The sequence below is a fragment of the Bubalus bubalis genome, chromosome 6 (assembly GCF_019923935.1).
Source record: "Bubalus bubalis isolate 160015118507 breed Murrah chromosome 6, NDDB_SH_1, whole genome shotgun sequence".
In the NCBI taxonomy this organism is placed as follows: Eukaryota; Metazoa; Chordata; class Mammalia; order Artiodactyla; family Bovidae; genus Bubalus; species Bubalus bubalis.
The window spans coordinates 28,801,097-28,828,961 of NC_059162.1; the positions used below are offsets into that span (position 1 = coordinate 28,801,097).

The following is a 27,865-nucleotide window of genomic DNA, read 5'->3' on the forward strand; positions in this document are numbered from 1 at the left end:
GCTATGCAGAGTCTTTGTTGTTGAGTGCAGGCTCTCTGGTTTCGGTGAGTAGGGGCTCCTGTGTAGTTGCGGTGCGTGGGCTTCTCGTTGCAGTGGCTTCTCTTGTTGCGGAGCACAGGCTCTTATGCATCCCAGCTCAGTAGTTGTGGTGCATGGGCTTAGTTGCTCCTCGGCATGTGAGGTCTTCCCAGACCAGAGATTGAACCCATGTCCCCTACATTGGCAGATAGATTCCTAATCACTGAACTACCAGGGAAGTTCCAGATAATGTTTTATGAATATATTCCTTCCAACAGTACATGAAAGGATGTTTTATCCCAGACCTTGGGCAACTCTGGGACGTATCAAAATTTCAAACTCTTACCAGATTAATATGTAAACTGTGATATTTTGTCTACTGTCCAATCTGCATTTTTTTTATCAATATAAGCATTTTCATCTTTTCATTTTAGGCTTCCATTCAAGATTTAATTTGAACATTTCATAAGTAAACGTTTAAACACCCTTCGACTTCACCAGTCTCCTCCTCCAACTATCTGTCAAGCTGGAATCACTAGTCACATCCTCATGTCTAGGTTCAAAACCAAACACTCTGGGCACAGTCATGGTCATTATGCAACTAAGCAAGAGCAAGGCCATATATAACACCATGGTTAAGAGCCCCGACTCAGGAGCCAGAAATCCTGAGCTTAAATCCCACCTCTACCACTTAATAACTATGAGACCTTGGACAAGTCAGTCTTTGTACCTGAATTTCTTCAACTGTAAAATGGAAGTAATGATACTTCCTCAAAAGATTACTGTGAAAATTAAATGCATTAATATATGTTAAACAAAAAAACCTCAGAACAATGCTAAGCATTGTTGCTACTGCACAGACCCCAGGGCATGCTTCCCATTCTCTCCTAACAGAACACAGTATACTGTTGATGTTTTGGTTGCTTTGTTAAAAGCAAATTACTGAATTTTAGTTCCATTCGAGAGACAGAAGACAAAGTCAGTTTGTCTCATGGAAAAGGATGAGTCTTACAAATTTGACTTCTTCATTTTTAGGCATGTGTGGGAAAATATGACTGACAGAGAAATGAGGCTGAATCCAGTAAAATACCATAAAATTTCATAATTTGATTATGTTCCAAATTAAAACTCATCCCTTAGGTTTAAGTTAACTTTTACACACCTTTAAAAGGTGACCAAAAAAGTCCACAGTTAAAAGGGTTATTATATTCCAAACCGGAGTTGTGAGGAACTCAGAGGTGCTGCCGCTGAAGCAGTGTTACAAAGGATTAAGCTTATCCTGAACATTTACTATGGTACCCTGAGCCTTGTAGAACACTTTGGCACCTGAACTGTGTGTGAGTGCCTGTGAGGGCATTGAAGGGGGTGAGGTGAAGAGCAGGTTGGAAAGGGCTGGGAACTCCCTGCAGGTTTTGTAGCAGGGAGGGAAACCAGCTATATAATAGAAGAAGGGATTTCTGGACAAAAGCCAGGCAGCAGTAATCTGCACACAGCTTGTTCCTGTTAAGTGATACCTCCTGATACCTCCTCCCTGTAGAGCCTCAGATTACAGGTGTCTCTTGATAAAATACAAGAAATCTCTGCTTTAAAAAATAGTCTGTAAATTTGTTACTTGGTACTCTGCTTTCCATTGGAATAATGTTCTAAATGATGGGAAGTGTGAATTCCAACCAATGTAGCCATAATTTGGCTGAAATATTTCACATTAACAATTTCTAAAAGACATAAAATAGTTTTCTTTTGCTAAAAAACTAAAAACTAAATGAAACATTTATATACCGATACTTGAAGAAAAAGCAAGTTTAATTACAGAAAAAGAATGAGTTAGATTTGTCTCCTTTAAGAGGATTTCTGGACATTTTTATTTAAGGGCTACACATGATAATAGGACCAGATTATGTTTTGTTTTAAATTCAGGTTTTTTTAATGATAAAAATACTTGTTCATGGTAGAAAATGCAAATAAGACAAAAGAAAAAACAATCGCCATCATTCCACTGCCCAGACAGAACACTTGTAGAAGTTGTCCAGGGTGTTTTCAATGTCTATACTGATACATAAATTAAATGTCTTTCTGGGACTTCCCTGGCAGTCATGGTTAAGACTGTGCTTCCACTGCAGGGGGCGTGGGTTCCATCTCTAGTCAGGGAACTAAGATCTCTCATCCCGTGTTGTACAGCAGATAAATACAGAGGTGGGAGAAGAGGCCCTGGTGAACAGCTTCCAGTTTCCATACCTTTTCACCTGCAACCTTGAAGCCATGCTCAGCACCCACTCATCCCGCAGTCAATGATCAAGCATGGTGAGGGTGTAAAGTTGGACCAATTCTGCTCAATCCTGAATTCCTACAATGGGCAGTCTTTATGGGAGCTCCCCATTTGCCTGGCTAAGATTTTCTCAGACTTCAGTCTGAGGCTCGTCAGTCCCAACCATACTGAACTAATTACAGTTCCTCAGGTGGGTTATGAATTCTTGAAAAGAGTACATCCATGGGACTTCTCTGGTGGCGCAGTGGATAAGAATCCACCTCCAGTGCAGGGGACTCAAGTTCAATCCCAGGTCCACCCTGGTCCAGGAAAATTCCACAGGACACAGAGCAGCTAAGCGCTTGGGCCACAACTACTGAACCAGCAGTCTAGAGCCTGTGAGCTACAACTGCTGAGCCAGCATGCTGCAACTACTGAAGCCTGCGTGCGTAAAGCTCACGAACCCCAACAAGAGAAGCCACCACAGTGAGAAGCCCTCGCACTGCAACAGAGTAGCCCCCGTTCACCACAACTAGAGAAAGCCTGCACAAAGCAACGAAGACCTAGTGCCACCAAATAATAAAATGTTTTAAAAAGTGCATTCTATGAACAAGGGACTGGACTGTAAAATAGGTGGATTTATAATAAATATCTGAGGAAGCACCTATGGAATAAGAGCATGAAATAGCAAAGATGATCCCATAGGTTCAAGGAACCTTGTTTTCTCTCTAGTGCTCCATAATCATGGGGAAATCTACTCAAGAAGTTCTGCCATTCATATGGATAGAGTCTTTGATGATAGAGTAGAGAAGTGTTGGAGGTATCTAAAAATCTATACTACCAATCTGAACAGTTCTGAGAAATGATCTACTCCTGTCCTCCATTATATTGATAGAATTGACTGAAAACCATCTCTCATCATTAGAAATCACCTTATTTTGTTTCACAACACCCATTACTACCTGAAGTATTATCTTATTGTGCATTGTGTACCAGGATATAAGCAGAGGGCTTGTCTTTCTTGTTCACTAAATGCCAGTGCTCAGCACAGTGTCTCGTTAGGCTCAAAAGTTGAGTCCACACTACTGGTAAGAGGAGGAGACGAAATTGGAACTGAAGTCTTGTTTACCTTAACCACTTAAACTTGGTCTTCTTAAGTGCCCAAGAAATTTGTTGAAACAATGAATGAAGAGTTAGCAAATGTTTTTGAACTGAAAATATAATGATCAAAATTATGTTTCATCAACGTATACTCTGGCAGTATTTTTGCTGGATTGGAAGATGGGAAAAACAATTAGAACCTATTGCAGTATCTGAATTTGAAGTCATTCATGTTACTCAGAATTACATTGGTTGCTAGTAGCTAAAAAAAAAAAAAAAAAAACCCTGACTAATCAGTGGGTAAAACAAATTTATTTTTCTCATATGTTAAGAAGTCTGGAGGTGGGCAGTCCAGGGCTGCTTTGGTGGCCTCAGGACACTCTGTCCTTTTCTTTCTGCTCAAGCATTCTTCACATGTGGTTTTTGTCCTGCTTGTAATTTGTGTTACAACAATGGTTGATTTGCACTCACCCTACCCTAATATTTTCTTATTATAGGCAGGAAGAAGAAGAGCAAAAGGCAAAACATATGCCAACTGAGTTGGCCTGTTTTATTTACTTATTTTTTAAATATTTTTATTGGAGAATAATTGCTTTATCACGTTGTTACTTTCTGCTGTACAACAGAGTGAATCAGCCATATGTATACGTATATCTTCTCCCTCTTGAAGCTCCTTTCCACCCACCTACCCCCGTTCCACCCCTCTAGGTTATCACAGAGCATCAAGGGGAGCTCCTTGTCCTGTATAGCCTCTACCCACTAGCCATTTTACACATAGTGGTGTATATACATCAATGTTACTCTCTCAATTCATCCCACCATCCCCTTCCTCCACTACCCTGTGTGAGTTGCCATTTTTTAAAAGAGCTTTTCCAGGCAGCTGACCCAGCGATTCTGCTATTCTGTTGGTCAGACTGTGTCACATGGCCACTCTCACTGCAAAGAAGTCTAACAATATAGTTTTTTGGCTGAGCGCATTGATAACACTTGTCAACATTAGTTAACTTTTGTTAATAAGAAAAAATAGAAATGATTTTTGAACAGACAACTAGGGTATCTGTCACTCACAAAAAAAATGGGAAAATTGGAGGGTAACAAATAAAGGGAAGAGTCATTTGAAGGGGAAGCAGATTTGAGAAGGAGAATGTTTGGTTTGGCTATATCAGTTTGTCAGTTCCGTTGGGAAATCCAGGTGGAAATATCACACACACATATACACAGAGTTCAAAAGGAACAAAAAATATTTTGGTTCAGTAACAACTTTGTAATGTGTTCTAATATAGTTGATTGAAAGCAGAGGATGGCCAAAAAGCTAAGCTACAAAATGGTCTCTTTTTTGCAAAGAGGCTTATTCCAGTTTTCAGTAGGAAAGCAAAGATAAAAGATTATTCAGTTCAGGCCCACAATTCTGTTCCACATCAGAAGTTCCACACTGATATTACTGTCTTTAATATACATTGTTACAATTTCATAAATTCTGCTGAATCTACCAAAGGACTTTATTTACCTAACAGTAATGATCGCAAACAAGTGTACCTCAGAGATATTGCAGGTTTTGTTCCAGAACACCACAAGAAAGTGGGTATCACATAAAGCAAGTCACACGACCTTTCCCGCTTCCCAGTGCATATAAAAGTGAAGTTTACAGTATCCTATAGTCTTAAGTGTGCATTAGCAATATGTCTAAAAAACAATGGACATATCTTAAGTTTAAAATACTTAATTGCTAAAAAGTGCTATGCATCATCTGAGCCTTTAGTGAGTCTTAATCTTGTTGTTGTTGGAGGATTTGCCTGGATGTTGGTGTGGCTGCTGACTGATGAGAGTGGTGGTTGCTGAAGCCTGGAGTGGCTGTGGCAATTGAATAAAACATGAATGAAGTTTGCTGCGTCAGTTGACTCTTCCTTTCAGGAACGATTTCTCTGTAGCGTGTGATGTTATTTGATAGCATTTTACCTACAATAGAGGTAGGAGGTTATATCATCTACATCTATTGTTTAGTGTGGCCACCTTCATGAATTACTTAGGTATATCTTCTGGATACTTGCTGCAGCTTCTTCATCAGTATTTGCTGCTTTACCTTGCACTTTTATGTTATGGAGACAGCTATTTTCCCTTAACCCTCATGAACCAATCTCTGCTACCTTCAAACTTTTCTTCTGCAGCTTCCTAATAAATCTCAGCCTTTGTAGAATTGAAAAGAGGGCCTTTCTCTGGGCTAGGCTTTGGTTTAAAGAAATGTTGGGCTGTTTGGATCTTCCATCCAGACTAAAACTTTCTGCATATCAGCAATGAAGCTGTTTTTCTTTCTTACCATTCATGTGTTCACTGGAGAAGCACCTTTAATTTGCTTCAAGAACTTGTCCTTTGCATTCGCAACTTGACTGTTTGGCACACAAGGCCTGGCTTTTGATCTATCTCAGCTTTCAGCTTTTCTAGCTTTTGATTTAAAGTAAGAGACATGGGACTCTTCCATTTACTTGAGCACTTAGAAGTCATTAGGGTTATTCAGTGGCCTAATTTCATTACAGTTGTGTCTCAGATTTAGCAAGGCCAAGGAGACAGGGAGAGATGGGAGTCAGCCAGTCAGTGGAGCAGTCAGAACACATACAACATTTATCGATTACGTTCTCATTTTATATGAACATGGGTTAATGGTGCCCCAAAACAATTACAATGGTAACATCAGAAATCAATAATCACCGAACACTATAGCAAACAATAATAATGAAGTTTGAAATATTATAATTACCAAAACATAATACAGCGATATAAAGTGAGCAAACGCTATTGGAAAAATGGTGCCAGTAGACGTGCTCCATGCAGAATTGCCACAAAACTTCAATTTGTAAAGCAAAACACTATAAAATGAGGTCTTCCTGTATTTAGGTGTATGTAACCCGGACTTTGTGTTATTGTGAAAGGAGCATGAGATTTTGGTCCAGAGAGCCTTAGCTTTGCATTAACAATTGGAATGCTTTGGGCAGAATACATCTCTCCTCAGAGCCTAAATTTTCTCATTTGCAAAATAAAGGTAAGGTACTCCTTGCCTTACAGGACTTTAAGAAGCATCAAATAGATAATATTTGATAAATGCTTTGCATACTATAAAATGTTATACGTAAGAAGGATGTTCTCTTTGTAACAATATATTTAGTAAAGGTACCTGAGCACCCTAGGCTGCAGTTGTGTTTCCATAAGATTTGAAGTAGGATTTCCCTGGTGGTAAAGTGGATAAGAATCCACCAGCCAACGCAGGGGCTGTTGTTCAGTCGCTGAGTCATATCTGACACTTTGTGACCTCATGGACTGCAGCACGCCAGGCTTCCCTGTCCTTTACCATCTCCCGGAATTTGTTCAAACTCATGTCCGTTGAGTCAGTGATGCCATCCTCTGTTGTCACCTTCTCCTCCTGCTGCCTTCAGTCTTTCCCAGCATCAGGGTCTTTTCCAATGAGTTGGCTCTTTGCATCAGGTGGCCCAATTGTTAGAGCTTCAGCATCACTCCTTGCAGTAAGTATTCTGGGTTCATTTCACAGGTTCAATCCCTGATCTGGGAAGGTCCCACATGCTGTGGAGCAACTAAAGCCTGTGCTCCACAACTAGTGAGCCTGAGCTCTAGGGCCCACGAGCTGCAGCTACAGAAGCCTGTGCACCTAGATCTGGTGCTCCGCAACAAGAGAAGCCACCACAGTGAGAGATCTGTACACCGCAATGAAGGGTGACCCCTGCTCCAGCAACTAAAGAAAGTCTGTGCACAGCAGTGAAGACCCAGTGCAACCAAAAATAAGCAAGTTTTAAAAAAGATTTGAAGTAAATTTACCACTTATTAAGCAAATTCTGTCAGGTGAATTTCTGCTAAGTCAGGGATATGTCTTACAAAAGTGTGTGTGTGTGTGTGTCTGTGTGTTGAGAGCTTGATGAATGTATCAGCATATTCACCAACCACAGATGGCTGTTCTCAGGACTGAAATCCTGAGAACCTTGACTTTCCAGAGCCTGCAAGACTTCATTGTGTTCCGCTAGGGTGGAAAATGGTCATCAGTGGTCCAGTCAGAGAAGAACACTATGCATTAAGAGAATCCAATCCACAGGAAGATTTAGAGAGTATTGAAATGCAATTCTTGGCCTACCACAGATATCTTGTCTAAAATCCCAGGGTAAACACTGAAGGCGTCACCTGTTATTCACTGTCAATGCCTAAAGTTATAAATAGGTCTACAGCTCATCTGTCTCCTTTTAGAAGAGAAGGGTCAAATTACAGGGGCAAAGCAAAATAATAAAATGAATGTCAGCGTGTTTTACAGTGTCAGTCAGTCATCCCTCCAGTGTCGTGTCTCTTCCTTTCCACTGTGCTACCCTAGAATACAGGATCCCAGCACAATGCCTCTGTTGAAACTTCCAGGTAGGTGTGCAAAAGTGTTTGGAGAGTTCAATTCTTTTGATATGCAATCGTTCCTTTAACTATCATTTCAGGTCTGGGAATCCTTTATTTGGGGTTCATAGTATTTTTAATTAATACACTTCAGGAAGAGGCAAGGCAAGGTTTTCAAAGGGTTTCTGGTTTTTAGTTTTAGGAGGGAGGTAGTCTTCTAAAACTGTATCATGTAGTAGCATCCTTGATGATCGTGGTAGAAACTATGTAAGATATTTATTATCTACTCTGTTAGTCTAAACAAAACCTGTGCTGCCACACTTCTGAGAAGGGTCATAAATCATGTCTTTAGCAATAGTATTAGCTGAAAATCATGAGAATAACAGCAGTTTTAACCCAATCTGTATATTCTGATGGTTCACAATCCAGGTTTACACACAGAATAATTTTCAAAATAATAATAAAAGTCTTTTTCATTATAAAAGTAATACACGATTCATGTGAAATAAAAGAAATTTCACTGAAAAATAAAAGTAATAAACACTCATTTAGAGAAATTGGGAAATCTAGAAAAGGAGTAACTTTTTAAAAACCCATAATCCCCATCAACTAAAGATAACACTTTTAACATGTTAGTGTTTTTCTTTCAAACTATGTTCTTTGCAAGTGTAAAGAATTAAAAAGCACACTCACAGTTGAGATTATATTATACATGTGACTTTGTATCCTGTCCTTTTGGCTTCACATGATAACTTAATCATTTATCATGGAAGTCTAAACTCTTCCTAAACATCATTTTAAATGGTTCTATAATATTTCCAATTTTCTTAACCAATCCCTAGGTTCTTTATGGTTTTTTAAGTATAAATATGCTCTGACAATAATATTTGTACCTAAGTTTTTTCCATACTAAGGATTATTTCACTAGAATAGATTCTCAGAAATAGCTGAGTTACTTGTTTGCCAAATTATCTATTTTCATTTACTTGCTACCAGCATTGTATAAGATTTTCCATCCCTCTTGATCATGTTTTTAAAAATCACATTTTACAAAGAGGACTTCTTTAAAATTATAAACATAAATTTAAAGAGAGAAGTTAGAAAGGAAAAGAAAATGAAGAAGTATATGATGACTACATCCCCAGGGTTTTCTAATGGCAGCAAGTTGTAGGAAAACGGAAGAATGAGCTCTAATAACACATCCCACCACCCCCCTTCCTTGTACCAACCTGCCTATTTCTATTCCAAAGCACTGATTAGCAGCCATGATTTCTGAAAGTTGTTCACATATTTTATCTTGTTCTATTTTACTTCATACAGCTGAAGGAAAACGTGAGTATTTGGGGCTATTTTCCCTGCCATTTGCCAAAGTATCAATATTTTAAGGATACTATTCTTTAATTCAGAAATATGGATATTTTTCAGCAGTGTTTATTAATGGTATCACTGAAGCCAACAAAGATTTATAATGACCATAGATCTTCCAAAGTATAACAAATGAACTCATGGATTTTCCTGACTCAAAAAAAAAAAGCCTACATTTTTTAAAAAGACGCATAGACATTAGCTAAGGGGATTTACTGAGTCCTGCCTTAGTAAACCCTCTCATGGTGAATTTTTGTGATCAGATAACATAAAATCCCATTTTTAAAATAAAATTGTAACTTTTTATATATGCTACCTTCCATCTCAAATCAGACTTGTCCTTTGACTGACTAATAGTACTCATGATGCCTCTGAGTTCCTCTGAGATGTGATGTGGCAGATGAGAGGCCTACGACCTGTCTTTCCTACATATTAATAAAGCACTGCTGAGAAATAAGCATGTTTTTCTGGACCTGTTGGGTGAAAAAGCAAGCATGATATTCCTTTTCTCAAGAGTCTTGAACTTCCCATGTTAATAATAATAATCCTCAACTTCTGGATAATACTATGTAGTTTGTTGTTTAATCTTTATTAAACAAGTCTCTGAAGTTGACATTATTATTATTAACATTCCTCTTTTATGATGATGAGCATTGAGGTTCCTAGTGATGGTATGATTTGCCCAAGGCCACCCAGCTGTCACAGACATTTTGCCCACTTGTAGCCCAGGGTTCCTTCTGCTTCACCACTCTTCTTGTTTCGCTCCTCTCACCTATACTCTATCTAAATGTGGATGTCCTAACTGCAAGACATTGCCACTCAGATGTTCCATTAGCTCAAAGAAGAACTCCGCAATTATCTATACAAACCCAAGGGAGCCCATAAATTAGGTTGTCACCCAATCTTATCTACTCACCTTTTGAAATATCAGTTTCACCTTTTTCTTTCTCTAATCACCACCACTCCCTAAAGTATTTTTGGAGGGCAGAGCTCTTGAATTAGGAATCAGATTTCAGCTGTGTTACATGAAGGTAAAACAATTGGTTGATTTAGTGGAAGGAAATATCAATCGTATAATTTTTGGTGTTAATGTAAGCTACTTCTTAAGAGTAGAGTTTCTACTTTTCAACTGTCTATAGTGATTTAGGGAGATACAACCTTAGTAAAAAACAGTGTTTAAAGACATGAAACAAATAGACGTGTGCGGTCCCAAATAATGGATGTTTGTTTTGGAAGAGCCAAGTCTCAAGCAAGTAGGATTTGGTCCTTGGGGCTCTGTTTCCATACTGTACTTCCTGAGGCCTCCAACAGCTCTGCCACTGACCCATCATGACAAATGAGTTGCACACTCATCTTCATCCTCCTCCTCCTCATCATCATAGCCAGCTGGCCTATTTCCATTTGCTCTCCGTGGTGCACGAACCCTCTTCTCACTGCTGCTTCTCATTCATCCCTGAGGTGCATGTGCTTGCCTGTGACGCTGCGGGAGGAATGATACTATTTCTGGGGAACAGTTGGCTGTGGGATGGGGAGGCATTCTCAGGCCATCAAATGCATCTACTTAGTGTTTTGTTTGTTCCTTCGTGGATCATGGCACTTGCCAAAACAGTAGGCATAGCATCCAACGATGCTTTTCAGTTTCAGGAAGTGCTTGAGTTTAATGAGACAAATAGATGCATGAAGTTCAGCCAACATAGTGGGCTTCTCCATTACCCTGCTGTGACGAGCCAGGTTTGAAAACTGGCTGACCTGACTGTTAAGAGTTGGTGAAGTTATGAGTCAATCACTATCATTTCCAGTGTATGCTTCAGCCTATACTAAGCCATACCATTTATCACTTTCTTAATAACCCAAAGCTAATTCGAAATACTAAATATCTGTTTGATCAATGCTACCAAATCATATCATTCAGTTTAATCTGATGTTTTATTTTCCTTTAAAAAATGCTTTAAAAAAGCATTTTCATAGACATTATCTCACCTGATGTCACAAGAGCCTTGTAAGGTTTGTAGGTAATAGTATTGCCACTTTATAGATAAAGAAACTGAAGCAGAAGAAGGTCTAGGAATTGGTAAGTACAGAACAGTACTTGAATACATTACACTTACCTAAGTTATCATTGAAAATGTGTCATTTTGGAGACTTGTATAGATGTCAATGGGGCAAGAGTGGGGGGATCTATCTTTATGTCTGCAGTTTGCTTTGTTATTACATAAAGAATGTTTTTGTCTGCTACTATTGTTCCAAATATTTAACTATATGCCATTCTCATTATTTGCTCCCTGCTCTTTTCTGGAAATACCAAGAGATTTTTACAAGTATTGGGTTGACTAGAAAGTTCGTTAAGGTTTTCCCTGAGACCTTATTGGGCCAGTCCAATATCAGAGGTAATGACGACTCAGATGGAAACAATTGGGTATCTGGAAAATAGAATGGCGCTTAACAGAAAAGCAGATACTTGATGGCCATCACCACCCTATTCAATAAAACTGGTTCTCTTTTCTCCTAAAAGTCTTGGGGTTATTCATTGCTAAGCTAAAGATCATTCTTCCACCCATTGTAAGAATGGGAAAATTACAACATGTAAAAGTAAAATTGGCATTCCAAAGATCATTTATTATGGAAGCTACATGTCCACAAGAAATGGGATTCCCAACACTGGACAGTAAATTTTAGTGACTCCCTCCCCTGACATCACCAAGATGTCAGGATTTGAAAAAAATGAGGTTGTGATATGTGACAGCAACACAATTTCTGTCTTAGGAGGAAGAAAGGCTCTAAAGTACACATTTATTTCTCAAAACTACTGATATCACTGGCTCTCTTTAGTAAGAAAACACCAAAGATCAACAACCCTACCACATCTTCATTTTACTTGTTTATTTGTCCATGCCCTGCAGCATGCAAATCTTAGTGGCTCGATGAAGGATCAAACCCGTGCCCCCTGCATTGGGAGCCCAGAGTCTTAGCCACTGGACCACCAAGGAAATCCCTCCACATCTTTAAAACCATCAGAAAAACTCTACCAACCTAATGAGAAGGACTATGCTGCAAGGTTACTATGAAATCAAACTTAGTCCCACCAGAAACAGGTGATCTTAGGTGCTAATCATATAAGAGCCCAATCCCATCTTTCAGTTCAGTTCAGCCGCTCAGTCATGTCCGAGCGACCCCATGAACTGCAGCACACCAGGCCTCCCTGTCCATCACCAACTCCCGGAGTTCACTCAAACTCATGTGCATCGAGTCGGTGATGCCATCCAGCCATCTCATCCTCTGTCATCCCCTTCTCCTCCTGCCCTCTATCCCTCCCAGCATCAGAGTCTTTTCCAATGAGTCAACTCTTCCCATGAGGTTGCCAAAGTACTGGAGTTTCAGCTTTAGCATCATTCCTTCCAAAGAAATCCCAGGGCTGATCTCCTTCAGAATGGACTGGTTGGATCTCCTTGCAGTCCAAGGGACCCTCAAGAGTCTTCTCCAACACCACAGTTCAAAAGCATCAATTCTTCAGCGCTCAGCCTTCTTCCCAGTCCAACTCTCACATCCATACATGACCACTGGAAAAACCATAGCCTTGACTAGACGGACTTTTGTTGGCAAAGTAATGTCTCTGCTTTTGAATATGCTATCTAGGTTGGTCATAACTTTCCTTCCAAGGAGTAAGCATCTTTTAATTTCATGGCTACAATCCCATCTTTAAGACTCTCCTAAAGTGTACTGTGGGCTTCCCTGGTGGCTCAGACAGTAAAAAAATCTGCCTGCATGCAGGAGATCCACATTCAATCCCTGGGTCAGGAAGATCCCCTGAAGTAGGAAATGGCAACCCACTCCAGTATTCTTGCCTGGGAAATCCCATCGACAGAGGAGCCTGGCAGGGTACAGTCCATGGAGTCACAAAGAGTCAGACACGACTGAACGACTAACACTTTCACTTTCAAAGTGTGCTGTAAGAATTTGACTTGTGATTCTGAGAATGAATTTCCTAGCTACCCACACAGAAACCCACTAAAGAGAAAATAGGCATTAAGCTCCATGAAGTTTCTGGCACACTTGTCAGAGAGCAGGGAAGACAGGTATCTGGGGCAGTCCTTAGCACTGTGCCTTACATGTAGCAGAAACTGTTAAATAAGTTCTGAGAAAGTGCTTGAAGACTAACACATGAAAACCTCTTCTAGCTATTGATGATGCAACGCGTAGCTTTGCTGAAAAAGTGTTTGCCTCTGAAGTCAAAGATGAGGGAGGCCGTCACGAGATTTCCCCCTTTGATGTGGATGATATCTGTCCAATTTCTCAACATGAGATGTTTGCTCACATGTTCCACCTGGAGGCTCAGTCCACCCCTACAGAAACCAGGAGGTAAGTGGTGTAAGGGGAATGCTTCGTACATTGGGACACGAGGAAGGGGAAGTGTCAGGACCAATGGTTCACTCTGAATGAAGATTCAACTTAGAGGAAAAACTCTGCCAGAACTAAAAATCCCCCCATCCACCCAGACACACACACACACACACACACACACACACACACTATACCCTAGGGCAAAGTGACAAAGACTGAAAAAGAAGAAAACAATGGCCTTCCTACCTTCATCCTCATCTGCCTTTAGTTGAAGCCTCTGTATCCACCCAAGCCCTATCCAGGTGGCTCAGTAGTAAAGAATCTGCCTGCCAATGCAAGAGACATAAGAGACTTGGGTTTGATGCCTGAGTTGGGAAGATCCCCTGGAGGAGGAAATGGCAACCCACCCCAGTATTCTTGCCTGGAAAATTTCATGGACAGAGGAGCTTGGTGGGCTACAGTCCATGGGGCCACAAAGAGTTGGATACGACTGATCACACACACATCCACCCAAGCAAGAGGAAATGATCTACCATGTGATTATTGTGGTTATTCCAAAGCAAAGTGGGTGATGGCTGCTGTCCACACATTCAATTTCCACACTATCAGTGTAGAAACTGGAACTCAAGAGCCTCATCTTCAGACTCTGTTCTTGGTCGACCTTACTGCTGTGCTTCCTGACAGGAATCCTTCCCTCCGGCCAGTCTGACTTCCTCCAGGTCTCAGGGATACAGCCCTCTGTTTTCACCCTCATGTCCTACCCATCCTATGCTTGCAACTCATAGTTACTGCCTTCCCTGAACAGATCCCTCTCCGCAAACTCTGTTTTCCCTTATTTGAATCGCTCTAGTACTCACTACCTGTTGCTGTGTGCCGCGTTTTAGTCTTCAAACCTATTACTGACCACTTACTTGGAACTCCCTCCTCATAGCACTCCCCTCACTACCCGACTCCCCGCTCCCAACCAGCTTCACTGGGAAAGATTGTTCTGCTGTCCTTCCCTTCATTTTGTGTCTTTAAGGAAAGAACGGGCTTCCCTGGTGGCTCAGCTGGTAAAGAATCCACCTGCAATGCAGGAGACCTGGGTTCAATCCCTGGGTTGGGAAGATCCCCTGGAGAAGGGAAAGGCTACCCACACCAGTATTCTGGCCTGGAGAATTCCATGGACTGTATAGTCCATGGGGTTGCAAAGAGTCGGACACGACTGGGCGACTTTCACTGTCACTCTCAAGGAAAGAACAGTAATCCACCTCCTTTAGTATCCCCTGTAGGACCTAACACAGGTATGTGTCAAAGTAGAAACTTGATGCAGACATGTTGATTTGAGGAAGTAATATTGATTAAGCAACTTATAAGTTCCAGGTATTATGCTAAGCATTTTCTAGACATTAAATCTCACAGAATTCTTATATAGTAGACATTAATACACCATTTTTTTAGGTAGACAAGTTCACAGAATTTAAGGGACATGCACAAAATGGCTCAGGTACTAAGTGACACGGCCTGTGCTTATGCAACACCCAGACTGGCTGTTCTGCTGGGAGTGGGCAACACCCAGACTGGCTGTTCTGCTGGGAGTGGGCAACACCCAGACTGGCTGTTCTGCACTGTGCAGAACAGTGTCTTGCTGAGAGTCTTCTGGTATATCCCCTAAGGCCCACTATTCCCAGGAATTCAGGAAAAGAGGAAGACTTAGGTGACACCAACTTCCATTTGGTTAGATCCTGTTCCTGACTCCCACCCTACATTGAATTTTCACTGTTCGTCCTCAAAATAAAATTGTTTCAAAATAATAAAACATCAAATTTATCACTATGAAACTCCCAATGAAGATAAAGTAAAATCTTTTTATTTTTCAATTTCAAACTCAGAAAAAGGCGTTTCTTCGGACGGAAGACTATTAGTTTGTCCGTTCCACAAACTGAAACATCGTCCACCAAACTGTCCCTCATCGATGAGTACATTTCTTCGTCTCCCACCTACCAGACTGTGCCTGATTTTCAAAGAGTGCAGATCACTGGCGATTATGCCTCTGGGGTGAGTTGCTTCTTGCCTCCCAGATGTAGCTGCTGGGAGATACTCAACTTGATTGTCTCAGCTTCTTTTCTTCCTCCCCTTCCTTTTGAAGGTGTTAGCTCACTTGCCATTTGTTATACTTCATTATCTCATTTCAATAGCAATATGCTATGAATTCGGGAAATATTTTATTTTACTTATTTTTGGATGCGCTGGGTCTTAATTGCTTTGCACAGCTTTTCTCTAGTTGTAGCAAGCAGGAGCTACTCTTCGTAGCTGTGAGCAGGCTTCTCCTTGTAGCTTCTCTTGTTGTGGAGCACAGTCTCTAGATACAAGGGCTTCAATAGGTGCAGCACACGGGCTTAGTAGTGGCTTAGATGCTCTGTGGCATGTAGAATCTTCCCATATCAGGGATTGAACCCGTGTCCCCTGCATTGGCAGGCAGATTCTTATCCACTGTGCCATCAGGGAAGTCCAGAAAATTTTATTGAAGTATTGCTGATTCACAATGTTGTGTTAATTTCTGCTGTATAGCAAAGTGATTCATATATATATATATATGAACATACTTATGAATATATATTTTTCCATTATGGTTTATTCACAGGTTATTGAATATAGTTCCCTATGTTATACAGTAGGATCTTGTTGTTTACATCATGTTATGACATATTTCTATTTTGCTTTGATCATCTCACATAATTTCTCTTTATCTTATTTGCTTGCCCATGAGAATATGCAGTAGAATGTGGCTGCATATTGTGTGTTACAGAATGTGTGTTACAGAAAACAGTGGACAAATTTTGGCAAAAGAACCAAAGAGAGTAGCTACTGATCTAGTCTCACTGAGGTATCATAAAGCAAGACAGGGAGCCTCAGGAAGGCATGGAGGCTCTTGGTGGAAACATGTACCCAGAGCAGACCTAGGATGAATAGAAGGGCTGCAGGTAGCATAAACAATCAAAGAAAACAGCTCAAGAGAAAGAGAGGGAGAAGAGGAAAGAAGCATGGAGAAACTGAGAAAAGAAGATGAGAGAGGGGTTAGAACATTCTCATGGGGTTATTGTTCTTCGGCCAACTGTCCTCTCCAATTTCATTGCAAATGCTTACACAGTAGATTACTACTTGGAACAGATACTAGTATGCCACAGAGATAGTAAACTCATGTTGCAAACAACTTGATCTGCCTGTCTTGTCCAGAACAGTTGTTCAATTAATAAATCTTTGCCACATGGGCTTGCAGAATCAGCATCATATTGGTGAAACTTCTGTTTAGCCATCAGTCTATGCTCCAAATATAGTTTTAATGACCAGTCCTAAGCCCTCTTATCATGTAACGGATCCACTTAATGTCAGTCCCAAGATATTTAAAAGTGACAGAGCAATCTGAGACAACCTAAAGGGGTGGGGTGGGATGGGAGGGGAGTTTAAGAGGGAGGAGATATATATATACCTATGGCTGATTCATGTTCATGGCAGAAACCAACACAACATTGTAGAACAGTTATTCTCCAATTAAAAATAAACCAAAAAAGTGACAGAGCAATGAAATGGACACTGTTTTTATTTGTTTTCTGTGTGGTAACATGTGTGCTCTACAAGTGGCAGAAAGTTTAGATGCTAGATAATTGAAATGAAATGTTTAATAGCAATTTGGAAGAGTCCAAAGTTCCATAAAACCACCAATATTAAGAGACAAACTTGATCCCTATGTGCTTGGTGGAAATGAAAACAGGAATGAAAAGAAAGAAGATGAGAAAAAGGACAAGGTTCACAGAAGGTGGGGAGTAGCTTCTCCTCCTATAAAAGCTGGAAGGCACCTGAAACCTTGGCCTAGAGTTTTTAAAGAACCAAGTATGTGGCTACACCTGTTGGCTGAAGGTGGCTAAGCTGTTGAGCTGCGCTTCACCTGGTCATGGTCTGTACCTGACCATAGTCTTCACCTTCATAACTGAACAGAGAGGTAAAGGGGGGAATTAGGGTTCCCAAGGCCTCTCATCCCAGATAAACAACAATTCAATGTTATCAGTCCTTATTGCGCACCTCCTCTGTGCCAGGCATTGTGCGCTAAGTGCTGAGGATGCGAAGGTGAATGAGATCCAGCTCTTGTCCTCAAGGAGCTGATAGGTAGCCTGTTAGATGGCAAAGAAACAAACATGCCCTTGGAAGCAGACCCCTTAGACCTAGTACCCCTGTCAGAATCTCTTGGCTAAGGTCAGCAGGTCTTTAAAAAGAATTCACCTGTTTAGGATCAATAGCTGGACCTCAAACCATCAGGGGCAACCTTATGTTGGGGTTGGTCCCAGAAAGTCATCAGGCTCTGATGATGAGCATGTAATGATTTCAAATTACAACTTCTTGGGCATGCCAGGCCTGGCCGGGAGTCAGGTATGGGGCAAGAGAAATAGACCAGTTTAGGAAATTTGCTGCAGTTCTAAGAAATTTTTACTCTAGAATTTTTCTATTTGTAATTCCAGATTAAATTCTCTTTGAAACCATCCCAAAGAATGAGTTCTTACAGGATGATGCTCTGTCTGTCTCTAGCTACAGAAGGCAATGTGTGCATGGCAGGGTTTGAAGGCCGTGTGACACCTTATTCCTCCCCCAGTATTTCCCACACTGACCAGCAAGTGGTTTGAGTTCTCAAGTTTGACCAACTTTGTCTTTCAATTGAGGTACTATCTTCAGAAATGCATACTTAAAGTGTTTGCTTGTCACCGGGAAGAAGTATTTTCCGTGTTAGAATGGGTTCTTTTCATCATATTTGTTGGATGATTGCTTATATCTAACAAAAACCAAAAACAAACACGGGACTTCAAGGAAAGACTCATAGGACAGATATGTCTTGGCAGAAATAGAAGAGCTAGAAAAACTTCTGAACCTGCTCCTGGAGGGAGACCTAGGGTCCAAGTCAAGTGGGAAGCAGCTGGGTGGGCAGGGGAGGCTCAGCAGGGCCAGCTCACCAGGAGAGCTGGAAGATGCCAAAGACAAGCTTTACCCACTTCTGCAATTTTTATAAGTGAAAAATTTTCTGAAAACTCTGAAATTTTCTTGGTAGGTTACAGTTGAAGATTTTGAAATGGTTTGCAAAGGTCTTTATCGGGCATTGTGTATACGGGAGAAGTATATGCAGAAGTCATTTCAGAGGTTTCCAAAAACCCCTTCCAAGTACCTGAGGAACATTGATGGTGAGGCTTGGGTAGAAAAAGAGAACTTCTATCCAGGTAAGTAATTTTCTTATATAATTTCTGGAATATAGTTTGAGGTTTAACTTGTTATTGTTCAGTCGCTCAGTCATGTCCAACTCTGTGACCCCATGGACTGTAGCTCACCAGGCTCTTTTGTCCATGGGATTTCCCAGGCAAGAATATTGGAATGGGTTGCTATTTCCTTCTTCAGGAGATCTTCCTGGATCAGGAATCAAACCCAAGTCTCTTGCATTGGCAAGCAGATTCTTTACCACCAAGCCACCAGGAAAGCCCTTAGGGTTAACTGCTGCTGCTGCTGCTGCTAAGTCGCTTCAGTCATGTCCGACTCGGACCCCATAGACGTAGCCCACTAGGCTTCCCCGTCCCTGGGATTCTCCAGGCAAGAACACTGGAGTGGGTTGCCATTTCCTTCTCCAATGCATAAAAGTGAAAAGTGAAAGTGAAGTCGCTCAGTCATGTCTGACTCTAGTGACCCCATGGACTGCAGCCTACCAGGCTCCTCCGTCCATGGGATTTTCTAGGCAAAAGTACTGGAGTGGGGTGCCATTGCCTTCTCCATAGGTTTAACTACTAATGATTAAATATGCTCCCATGGTTTTAAGTCTAAACCATAAGTTCATGGTTTATAAACTTAAGGTTATAAGTATAAACAGTTTGAAGTATAGTCATCTAAAGCTCCATCCTCTCTTCTGCCCCAAAATGCCCAATTATCTGATTCAGTCTGTATAATATCTCTCAGAACCTCCTCTTTTCACCATTCCCCAAGCCTAAATTTAGGCCCACATTTCTCTTTGTCTGGATCATTGCAGTGGCTTCCTAATTACTCTGTTAAATGCTAATCTTGTTCTCTCTCAGTTCATCCTCATTTTGGTACCAGTTACTATAACACAAATCCGAGCACATCCTTCTCCTGACAAAAGTCTTTAATGCCTCCCCCAACAAAGTTAAGTCCAGTCTTTAGACTGGCATTCAAGGCCTACTACCACATCTGGCTTTCTTCTGTTGTTTTTTTTTTTTAATTAAACAAATAATTTTTTTTGGCCATGCTGCACAGCATGTGGGATCTTAGTTCCCTAGTCAGGAATCAAATCCATATGCCCCCTGCAAGTGTGGAGTCTTACTTAACAACTGGACTGCCAGGAAAGTATATATCTTTTATTTGTCTATTACTTGTTTATTTTTGGACTTTCACACTCAATCTATTTATAAACTTACCTTCTTTACTCCTTTGAACTTTTTGTTCTGGTTGGAAGCCATTTAGTCCAGCACATTCCTGTGCCTGTACTGTTTCCATGCTGTTCCCTGTGCCCACTGCCCTTCCCTTCACTTTTTTACTATGTGTCCACATATCCAGATCCAATGTCATCCTTCAAGGTACTGCCCAAACGTGATCATTTCCTGCCTTCCTCTGACCTCTGGATAAAAATAAGCTACACGTTTTGACTTTCCATAGAATTTTATTTACATGTCTCATTTTTTACTTTCTGTCTAGTATTAAGTACATATTTAAACATAATCAAATTTTAATAATTTCACAATTTAATAATTTCCATAGTATAATTATATCATAATTTATGTAATCAATTCCTATTTTTAAGCACTTACATTTCCAACTTTTAAAAATTTACTTCCAACAAGGTTACAATAAGCATCTTTATCATGAATAAATCATCTTTGTGCAGTTGCTTTTTATCTTTAGGATTAAGCGTCTAGAATTGAAATTTCAGATGAGGCAAATATTTAAGGTTTTTTAACTATCAAACTATGTTGTTAAAGATTTCCAGTTCTAGAACCTCCTCTCTTTAATTCCTTTTATTATTAAAATCATATTAAGTGTGTGTCCAGTTTGATAACTGGATTGGTTTGTTCATCTTCTATAATATTGACATTTAGGTTGCTTATCTCACCTTTGTTTCTCCTAAATTATATTTTATATCTCTAGTATATTTAAGTGTAAGTATTTGAAAGTTGATATTTGACACAGTATTTCTTTTGGTTCCTTATCTCTCAGCTTTGTATAGAAAATACGCAAGCTTTTTCTTTCTATATTATTTTTCTTACTCTGACCTTTTAGTCATCACTTGCGAACAGCAGATTTTCTGATGCCTTGGACACATACTTGTTGAAAGTAAAATGAGTGCTCTAAAGGTGATAGCAATGTGGAGTTTGTCCTCAGCTTTCTGAGGTTGAAATTGTTAGCAGTGGAAAGAAGGGGACTTTCATCCACATTATCCCTTCTCAAATCCTTTGGCAAAAATTGCATGTGCTTTACAAGGTGGAAAATATAAGTATAATAAGAATTACGTTTAGAATTTATTTTATATCTCCATTTGTATTAAAACCACTCTAGATGGAGTACAAAGGATTTTAGGGCAAGGAGACTATTTTGCATGATACTATGAGAGCAGATACATGTTATTATTCATTTGTTAAAGTTCATAGAATGTGCACTACCAAGAGTGATCCCTAAGGTAAGCACTCTGGACTTTGGATGATATAAATGTGTCAGTGTAGGTTTGTTGATTCTAACAAATGTACCATTTGACTGAAAATGTTGATAGTGGAAAAAGCTATGCACGTGTGAGGATAGGGGTATACGAGGACTCTGCACTTGGTGCTCAATTTTGCTGTGAACCTAAAAGCACTCTAAAAAATTAAGTCTATTAAAAAATAGCCATTCTAAATAAAGACTGATAGAGACAGTTTAAATAAAGGAAAAGTCCAATTTCTACTTTTTAACTCTATTTTTATTTCTATGCAATCATCTCATATGTTAATAAAATACTCTATCAGGAAGACTTTGGTAAACAACTTTATTAAATAATTAAAATGATTTGTAAGTAGTATAGCAAATTAAATAGCATTCTAAAGAACTTGAAAATCATTTTTGCACTAGATAAAATGTTAAGCTTATTTTATATTACTAAATTAGTCACATTTGAAAAATAATGTAAAAATGAACTTTAGCTTAGCTTTGGATAATTACAACTTAATGACGTACAGAATTGCAAACAAATGAAATCTTATAGTATTTAACTGGCTATTTTTATGTGGTTATTCATTCTATATGCTGATATATTATTGTGTATTTTATTGAAAAAGTCTTTACCCCTCCTATGAAGAAGGGAGAAGACCCTTTCCGAACAGATAACCTCCCAGAAAACCTGGGTTATCAGCTCAAAATGAAGGACGGTGTGGTTTATGTCTATCCTAACAAAGAAGCAGCCAGCAAAGATGAGCCCAAGCCACTTCCTTACCCAAATCTGGACACCTTCTTAGATGATATGAATTTTTTACTTGCTTTAATTGCCCAAGGACCTGTGTAAGTGTTAAGACCTAAACTAATGCTACTGTTACTGCTACTGATAGTAAGACTAAGGATTTAAGAGCTTACTATGTTCAAACACACATTAAACGTTTCATGTGCATTATTTCTTTCACTCTTCATAATCATTGTATGAGGTGGATATTTTTTATAACTCTAAATTTATAAGCTGAGACTTTGATGAGTTAGGTAATTTGCCCAAAGTCACACAGGTGGCTAAGCCAGGATTTGAACCCAAATCTTCCCTCATTATTATTTATGTCCAACCTTGATGAAAAGATTAAGTCCTTGGAGCCCAACACTTTTCAAATTAGATTAATGCAGAATAAGTCAGTTCCATTTGGAAACAAACATAATTGTTTATGATAAAGGTGATAAGGGTACTGATGGTTTTGAAATTGTGTTCCTTAAATGTCTGCAATTTTTTACAATTGTGTAATTTAATTTTTCACAGTAAGACCTATACCCATCGGCGCTTGAAGTTTCTCTCCTCCAAGTTCCAGGTCCATCAGATGCTCAACGAGATGGATGAGTTGAAGGAGCTGAAGAACAACCCCCACAGGGATTTTTACAACTGCAGAAAGGTAAACATGTTTGCTGCTCAGAGATCATTCCTGGACAAAAACATTAATGCAATTATTTCTTGAACAGGATAAGAAAGATACTGTTTTTCTGATTAGTATAAAATTTCTACAGATTCAGTGGAATTTAGTGAAAGCAAATAGATTATGTCTAAAAGATGCAAATGCCTTTCCTACTGTTTTTCACATAGACAGGGTTACCACATTATTGCCATAAAAGTTATACTTGTCATCAACAACAAAAATAACAAAAACAAATAAAACCTCAAAAGCCACTCTTCTAGGATTTAGAAGGTCTTCATTCTAGTCTTTTTCCTTCTACTTCCTGACTGTAAAACATTGGGGGAAGTGATTAAGTATTTGTGAGTTTTGGTTCCCTCATTTGTAAAATTGGAAAATATATCTGCTCAATCGAGCTCACAGGAGGATTGTGAATATCAAATGATCCAAACCTTGAGGAAAACTAATCAGCTACAAACATTTTGAAGATGTACTCTGATCATTTAAATAATTGCAAGGACGTGGGGGTAGGAAATATATGAACAGAGATTTGGGACCAAATCGTGGCTCTGTCATCTGTATAAGCTTGGGCAAATTGCTTAATCTATCAAAACTTCCACTTATAAAAATTGTTCTTATAAAAGTACCTAACTCATAAGTGTCATCTCTGTACCATGGATGCATTATTTCAATCCTTTCTCCCCTTGGGGCTGAAAACTCTGGCAACTACTTCACTTCTGGCTGTGTCTCAGGGGTGGAAAATTGTCCCCAAGAATTTTGTGTGGATCAAATGTACGAAGTAAATTGGATATTACAGATATGCAAGAGAAACAGGCAATATTATTTCATCCAGCCTAAACATTCACATTCTTACAAGGGCACAAAAAGGTGCTATGTGTTCATTCTTGCTTGACCACCTATACCAACTGTCAGGTCACACCCCTATCATTTACTCCTTTCTCTTAGCACAGCGGGATTTGTGGGCGCTGTAGCCTCTAACAGAGCAGCATAATGAAGCGTTACGGATTGTTGGTTTTTCTTGACCTGAATGTACACACAGGTGGACACTCATATCCATGCAGCTGCTTGTATGAACCAGAAACATCTACTGCGCTTTATTAAGAAATCTTACCAAATTGATGCTGACAGAGTGGTCTATAGCACCAAGGAGAAAAATCTGACCCTAAAGGAACTTTTTGCTAAATTAAAAATGCATCCCTACGACCTGACTGTTGATTCTCTGGATGTTCATGCTGTAAGTTGATGATGTCAGTTTCATCTAATACTCAGAACCCAAATGCATTTCTCCTACAAACACTCCCTTCTCAGAGCTTTAACCATGTGGGCTTACCATGCTGACAGAAAGAACCCATGCACAATTTCAAGGTTCTCTCATTGTCAGCTATCCTGTATTCCATTCTTGGAGCCCGAGCCCTTCCCCTCATACCAGGCCCCGGTTCCTTGCAGTCATTCCCTAACTCTCTGTGTCCACTCAGCTCTCATAAAGATACACTTGTGTTCCTGTTTCCTGATGCAGGGACGTCAGACTTTCCAGCGTTTTGATAAATTCAATGACAAATACAATCCCGTAGGAGCAAGTGAGCTTCGGGACCTCTACCTGAAGACAGACAATTACATTAATGGGGAATATTTTGCCACTATCATCAAGGTGAGGGGGAACCAGCCAGATCTACGGTACCTGGCCTGATTCTCGGGGAGGGGGAAGAAGAGAGGGAGGGAAGGAAGAAGGAAGGGGGGAAGGAAGCAGGGAAGAAGAAGGGGAAGGAGGGAGGAGGGGGAGGGAGAGTGCTATCACTTGGGTCAGGCACTACACAAGCAAATGAAGCAAATGGCATCATTTCTTGTGAAACATCCACTGTAATGATTTTTGAAGGCCTTGATTCCTAGGACAGAGAAGCTGAGGGTGTGGATTTGGAATTAAGGACCTGGTTCTTTTAGACTTTTGGAGTTGTAAGTTCGGGAAGAGTCAGGATCAGAACCCACCCTGATCTTCATGACACTTGAACATTAGGAGGCAGGAATGACAGATGCAGTTGGGAGATGTGTGTTTTGGGAGACAAGGGTCATATGAAAGTTGAATTTGTTTACAGCAGTGCCTTGGGATCGCATCATCTGCAGTCTGACGCTTTCTCTCTGTGGACTCCATTGGGTCCCATCAGTCTTTCACTGCAACTAGATGCCCCTCACCTCAGTCTCCTTAAATCTTAACCTTGATAGTTTTCCTCTGACTTCCGTTCTCATGACCTCTGTTCTTCTTAGGACCTTTAGGTCCTAAGAAGGTTCCTCTCCCTAGACCCTAAGGTTCCTCTCCCTAGACCCCACAGGTATAGACTCCTGAGGGACTCCTCTCTTGGCTTTGCAGGAGGTAGGTGCAGACTTGGTGGAGGCCAAGTACCAGCATGCCGAGCCCCGCTTGTCCATCTACGGCCGCAGTCCTGAGGAGTGGAGCAAACTCTCCACCTGGTTCGTCCAAAACCGCGTCTATTGCCCCAACATGACATGGATGATCCAGGTCCCCAGGATCTAGTACGTAACCGCTCACTGGAAACCCTAACGCCTGCCTCATCCCACCTGCCCTCACCTCCTCCACACGAACAGAGAACAGGCAGCACATCTGGACAGATACAAGCTTTGTTGACAGCACTCAGTGCTGAGTCCCCAGTGGGTGCCTGGTTTTGTCCACTCTAGGTTTAGCACTTTTAATCACAGACAGGAGTTAGGAAGATCATTTCAGTTCAGTTTTCTAACCAGGCTGTTTTTTTAAACAGGGCACTTGATGCAGATCACAAAATAACTTACTAAGAATGATTAAAACTTAGCTAGGAGAAAAACTACGTACATTTTACTATACATTTTCTTTCTCTCGGTCCTCTTCTCTGTGTCCATCTCCTTCTTTCCCAAGCACGTCTGTACTGGGGTGTAGCTTTCTTGTATCAGAACTTCAGCTACTGTCTGCTGATTATCTTATCTACGAGTGCTCAAGTTCTCCATAATCAATGAATATTTATCAATGGTATTATCACCTGCTGATTACTCATTGCCTTCAGGAATATTCCTATCACTTATCTTCTATCTAACTTAAGTGTTGATGTATTGTCTGGCCATCTGATGCTGTGTTCTGTGTGCCCTGTGACAATGTAAGAGCTTTATCCTCTCTCTTTAGCCAAAAAAAAAAAAAAAAAGGAACACTTTAAAAAATGGTTGTTTATTATTTTATTTTTGGCTCCTCTGGGTCTTCGTTGCTCTGTGTGGGCTTTCTCCAGGTGCAGAGAGCAGGGGCTACTCTCCAGTTGCAGTGCATGGGCTTCTCATTGGAATGGCTTCTCTTGTGGCAGAGCACAGGTTCTAGAACATGTTGCAGCATGTTCAGCAGTTGGCAGCATGTGGGCTCAGTAGTTGTGGCGCATGGACTTAGTTGCCCCAAAGCATGTGGAATCTTCCTGGCCAGGGATTAAACCTGTGCCCCCTGCACTGGCAGGTGAATTCTCATTCACTGTACCACCAGGGAAGTCCCAAAAGAGTAACTTTTGGAATGGAGTAAAACTTCCTGTCTAATATCATTAAGACAGACAGGCAGTAAAGTGTGGTGGTTAGAAGCATGGGCCCTGGCCCTGGGCTGGCTATACTTGAATCATGACTCTACCAGTTACTAGCTGTGTGACCTTTGGCAAGTTTCATGACTTCTCTGTGCCTTAGTTTCATCATCTTTAAAATGGGGTCATAAGGGTATTTAATTTATTGTGTTGTTATGAGGATTAAATTAGCTAATACTTCTGACCATTCAAAAGAGTGGGTGGCAAATGTTGAGTGCTGTATGAGTTCGTTAGATTGCCTCTGGCTACAGCACATCAGAGGTGTTCTTGATAAACTGTTTCATGTTCACCATCTTGTATACCACACACACAAAAATCATTGACCCTTTCATGACATAGTTCCCATGTTCTTCATTCTCTGTCTGGCCTTAGCTGTGAGGATTTAATTTATTTTTATTTTTTTTTTTACCACAGAGCATTCATAGAAGATACAGTATAGGTGCATGTGGTCCAGCAAGAAATTTATACCTCCTATGCCAAAACTAAGGTCCCCTGGAGAAGGAAATGGCAACCCTCTCTAGTATTCTTGCCTGGGAAATCCCATGGACAGATGAGCCTGGTGGGCTACAGTCCTGGGGGGTCACAAAAGAGTTAGACATGACTTAGAGACTAAACAACAACAAATGTCAAACCCAAACTGCATCCTTCTTTATGGGTAACCAAGAAGAAGGTGCCAGGTGGACCTAAGATGGAAACACTAGGTCTTTTCTTAAACACGGGATTTGGCCCTTTGCTTGTCTTTGGCCTTTGCTTTGAACTATCAGTCCCAAAATCTCCTCCTAAATTCTCTTTATTCCTGCCTCTAGTGATGTGTTCCGATCTAAGAACTTCCTTCCACACTTTGGAAAGATGTTGGAGAATGTTTTCATGCCAGTGTTCAAAGCCACCATCGACCCTCAGGCTCACCCAGACCTCAGTGTTTTCCTCAAGCACGTAAGCATGACCCTGTGGGCCTTCCTAAAGCTGCACAGGAACCAGCCTGCATACCTAGCTGTGATGAATTCTTGATGCTTATCTCTGACATTTGGTCCTTGCCTCCGGGAGCCGAAAGTCTGTCTGAGGGCCGGTTCTCTGCATTCAGACTAAACCCATTGCCTGTTCATTTTTCCTGACAGATTACAGGCTTCGACAGTGTAGATGATGAGTCCAAACACAGCGGCCACATGTTCTCCTCCAAGAGCCCTAAGCCCCAGGAGTGGACCATGGAAAAGAACCCATCTTACACTTACTATACCTACTACATGTATGCAAACATCATGGTGCTCAACAGCCTGAGAAAGTAAGTAGATGAGAACTGGAAAGAGAATCTATCTGACACACTTCTTTCCTCATACACTGGCACCCTCAGTGGTTGAGGGATGCTGCCACTTGGCCCAGAGAAGAAATTTCTTTCCCTTGACTTTTTCTTCAGTTTCCTTACTTATTTGAGGAGGGGGGATGGACATTTTGGAGTCTTCAGTAACTTTCACAATTCCTTTTCTTTGGAAGTTTAGGAATCTACACTTATCACTGTGCAATTTATGATAAAATTGCATACATTTTGCCCATCTTGGTATATCTGAGCAAGGAAGAAATATAGGACTATTATAAGGGAGTTTTCTGGAAACCTTTCCCCCCTAAAGTGTGAGTAGCAGAAAAAAATGACATGGTGATATTGGTAAACTTTTGGTGGCAACTGA

General features: G+C 40.5%; 1 protein-coding gene across 2 annotated transcripts in view; it reads left to right on the forward strand.

Moving 5' to 3' along the window:
* The first annotated feature begins 7,636 nt into the window (after nt 1-7,636).
* The window catches only part of AMPD1 (adenosine monophosphate deaminase 1), a 78,171-nt gene continuing 57,942 nt past the window's right edge, over nt 7,637-27,865 (forward strand). Inside the window, exons 1-12 of one of the 2 annotated variants that reach the window (XM_006064807.4) lie at nt 7,640-7,768; nt 9,059-9,070; nt 13,279-13,459; nt 15,313-15,478; nt 18,516-18,681; nt 21,769-21,988; nt 22,446-22,575; nt 23,633-23,827; nt 24,110-24,241; nt 24,956-25,119; nt 26,993-27,119; nt 27,302-27,465. In XM_006064807.4, the coding sequence (XP_006064869.3) occupies nt 7,648-7,768; nt 9,059-9,070; nt 13,279-13,459; nt 15,313-15,478; nt 18,516-18,681; nt 21,769-21,988; nt 22,446-22,575; nt 23,633-23,827; nt 24,110-24,241; nt 24,956-25,119; nt 26,993-27,119; nt 27,302-27,465 (1,778 nt within the window). In that variant the 5' untranslated portion in view covers nt 7,640-7,647. Of the gene's footprint in view, nt 7,769-9,058; nt 9,071-13,278; nt 13,460-15,312; nt 15,479-18,515; nt 18,682-21,768; nt 21,989-22,445; nt 22,576-23,632; nt 23,828-24,109; nt 24,242-24,955; nt 25,120-26,992; nt 27,120-27,301; nt 27,466-27,865 lie in introns of both variants that reach the window. The other variant, XM_025288046.3, reaches the window with a different exon arrangement.